A 3,523-nucleotide genomic window follows, 5' to 3' on the forward strand; every position below is an offset into this window, starting at 1 on the left:
CAGAGTTAGTTAGTCAGTCAGTGTAGTGTCGGCAGCCGACGCGAGAGGTGTGGAGTGAACCCCGCCTTCCAACATGTTAACCGCCAGCAACTCCCACCGTGTTGGCCGCTTTCAACACAAACTTCTTCGGCCAGTCTCCTCCTGCCCGTCGTACGCCTTCACGGACATGTGACTTTTTATTCCGTCCGACGACGCCGCAACGTATCATTGCTCTTCAGCATCAGCAGCAGCAGCCAACCTCGCGTACAAGGTTAAAAGCGAGCAGCAGAAAGGGCATGCTAACACAAACAACAGCACACGTGTGCACGCACAGCAACTTTGTCGCCTACAAACGCGTGTCTGTCCACCTCCTCGGAGCTGCTGCTGCCAAGAGGTCACACGCAGCCACTGACTGGTCTGGTCTACCCAGGTCCTCCTCCTCCTCCTACTCCTCCTCCAGGTTACCTTAGGTCACTGCTGGTGGTGGTGGTGGTGGTGCATCGCTTCAACCTAACCTCCTCCGGGCAACAGGAGTCGACGGATTATAACAAGAGCGTCCGCCGGAGCCGGTCAAAGGTCCAGAGAAAGATGAGTGTTCGAGGGTGACCCCTAGGCCAAAAGGAAGCCAGAAGGATTGTTACAGGGTGACCTGGCGTATATATATAAAACCTCTTCGGAGGGCGGCAGCCTTGACCCCGGCGCAAGTTGACCTCTTGACTTGGGACGGCCAGAAACACCACGTCCTCCTCCTCCCCCTCCTCTTCTCGTAATAGTAAACAACTATCGGGGAAATATATATACCTGGCCATCGTCGTGTTCGTCGAGAGTGCGCGCGCGTTTGCGCGTATGTTTTTGTGGATTTGCGTGCGTGCGTGCACGTCCCTCTGCCTTCGCATGTTTGTATGGTTCGGGCAGCACTAGCAGCGGGCAGCAGCAACCACGAGGTGCCCCACAAGACAAGTATACAGCAGCAGCGGCAGCAGTAGTCTTGGGTTTCATTGGATCACCCAACACGTACACACACACATATATACACACACACACACACACTTGCTCTCTCTCTCACACACATACACACCCACTATACTTCTTCCTTAGTCCCCTCCCCCTCATTGTCCCCCTCCCCCTTCTCCTCCCCCCTTACTTACTCTCTTCAGCAAAACCCACACACACGTGCCATTGGTGAATACCCCCTCGAAAGCTTTTCGGGGGAGGGGCACGGCAGACGCCTCATCCACTCCAGTGCCAGTTGGGAGTGAATCGAGTGAAGTGCCAGCCAGAGAGGGAGAGAGGGTGAGAGAGAAAGAGTGGAGATACAGAGAGGGAGAGTGCGGAGAAAGAGAGAGGGAGAGAGAGATATATTTCAGTGTATAGGTAGTTTTAATAGACAGAGTTGAAGAGAAAGAGAGGGAGAGAGAAAGAGACGAAGAGGAAGAAGCAATAGCATGCAATATACCCTCTCAAGAGAAAGAGTTGGGAGAGAGAGAGGAAAGAGATAGAAAAGTCAGGGAGAAAGAGTCCAAGAGGAAAAAGCAGTAGCACTCTTTAAGACTCCATCATCTTCGCATCCTCCTACTGATACGGGCTTGCGCGCGCGCATAGCATGGTGTCCTTCGTAACCAGAAAGGAAAAAGTATTATCAAGAAGTCTATGGAAAGGAGGAATAGGCCTAAACGTGTGTAGATTCAGTGATTAGTAAGAAAAATATTAGAATATATACATTATTTTGGAGTTATTATTATTATTATATAGTTGATTAATTATTATTTATATAACAACTCGCCGTGTGTCTTGTTAATAATCATTATCTACGTTATTCTTTACAGCTTTTATACTGTGTGTGAACGTTGGGAAGTATTAATATTACACAATAAAATAAATATATATATCTACAAAAAATCCGTGAAACTCCAGGAAAGTTTAATAAATAAATATATATAATATATATTTTTTATACTGGAAAACAAGTAAGTGGAATAATAATTAAGTATTAATAAATATTAAACCCGTATTACGTAACGAATTCGTAAGGTAAAATATTGATATTTTTTAAGGTGGCTTTCGTAACCGCATTACGTTTGGTCTATTCGCCCCCCACCCACCCCGCCCCTACAAGTGGTAACTCACGCCCATGAAATAGTATTATTATAACACCAACAACGCTCTTAAGAAAGTATTATTATTATTATTAACCACAACAACGACGATAGTTTACGATGAAGTGGCTAAAATTCGACAGTGGTTCCGGAGTGTCGACCTTGTGGATTTTCCTCCTGGTGCTACAAGTGGCATTATTAGCCGACGGGTCGCCCCTGGCCGCCCCCTCCGCCGCCGACGGCCGCCCCGGCAGCAGTAGCAGCAGGCTGCCCGGTGGAGGAAGGAACTCAGAAGAGACCGGAGGCGGCAGCAGAGGCGGGGATATTCAGCTTAAAACTAAGCACGAGTGGAAGAGGAGACATCGCAAATCGTCAGGTGAGGTCGTCGTGTGTTTGTGTGATTTCTCTCCCTCTCTTTCTCTCTCTCTCTCTCTCCAAAGTTGTGGCAAGTGCCCATAATTATCGAGGATATGTCGATACTTTTTATTTATTAATTTTTACTCCCTCTATACCAAAAGTTGTTGCAAGCACGGATAAACTCTCTCTCTCTCTCTCTCTCTCTCCTCTCTCTCTCTCTCTCGATAACATGGAGGATGTGTCGACTTAGTGTTACGGAAAGCGGGATTATTGAAATAATCAGGCGTTATCTGTGCATTTCATGATTAAATTTGCATTTTAAACAACATTTAATAATCTGGCTGACTGGGAGTTTGCGGACGCGTATGCACAGTTGCACAATGGTATGCACTTTGTGCTTTTTTGTCTCTCATGGTCTCTCTCGCTTTGTGTATATTGTTTTTCCAATATTTATTTTGTATATTTTTGCGTAAATTGTTATTATTCAGCATCAGCTTCATTATTCACATTGTTTTATGTGCAGGTTGTGATCTCGTGTCGTTGTTATAAACATAACTAACAAGCGTTGAACATATGATTGTTATACGTGTTACATGTTTATAGGAGGATGTGTAGGCCTATGAGAATGTAATTCAATAAATGCAATTAGAAGCACCTTAAACAACTAGGCCTATGGGGCGACAGTCACTGAATAATTGGGATTATATTTAGATGAGGATTACCAGGCCAATGGGTAGAGTGTTACCGAATAATCAGTGATATACCGTAATGATATAATTATTAGGCCTAAGGCTGGATTGTGACCAGATAATGGGTAATACACCGTAATGATAATTATTAGGCCTATGGGTGCAGATAATTATTTGACCTAAGGGTGTGGGTATTACATCTTAATGATAATTACTAGATCTATGGTTGCAGATAATTACTAGGCCTATGTGTGGATTATAACCGTATAATTGGGATTACGCCATAGTTATTACTAGGCCTATAGGTAGTTGATTAAGGATGAATGCTTAATAGTACATGATAATATTAACAATGATAGTATTCTTCGTATCTAATTACATTTATAGTCCATCTGATAGCAC

At 44.6% G+C, this 3,523-nt stretch overlaps 1 protein-coding gene across 4 annotated transcripts in view; it reads left to right on the forward strand.

The window, feature by feature from the left end:
* The first annotated feature begins 292 nt into the window (after positions 1 to 292).
* Positions 293 to 3,523, forward strand: part of LOC135222992 (dorsal-ventral patterning protein Sog-like) — a 294,457-nt gene continuing 291,226 nt past the window's right edge. The window contains exons 1-2 of one of the 4 annotated variants that reach the window (XM_064261495.1): positions 293 to 1,674; positions 1,806 to 2,451. In XM_064261495.1, coding sequence (XP_064117565.1) covers positions 2,196 to 2,451 — 256 coding nt within the window. In that variant the 5' untranslated portion in view covers positions 293 to 1,674; positions 1,806 to 2,195. Of the gene's footprint in view, positions 2,452 to 3,523 lie in introns of all 4 variants that reach the window. The other 3 variants (XM_064261497.1, XM_064261498.1, XM_064261499.1) reach the window with 3 other exon arrangements.

The sequence above is a fragment of the Macrobrachium nipponense genome, chromosome 8 (assembly GCF_015104395.2).
Source record: "Macrobrachium nipponense isolate FS-2020 chromosome 8, ASM1510439v2, whole genome shotgun sequence".
Taxonomy (NCBI): domain Eukaryota; kingdom Metazoa; phylum Arthropoda; class Malacostraca; order Decapoda; family Palaemonidae; genus Macrobrachium; species Macrobrachium nipponense.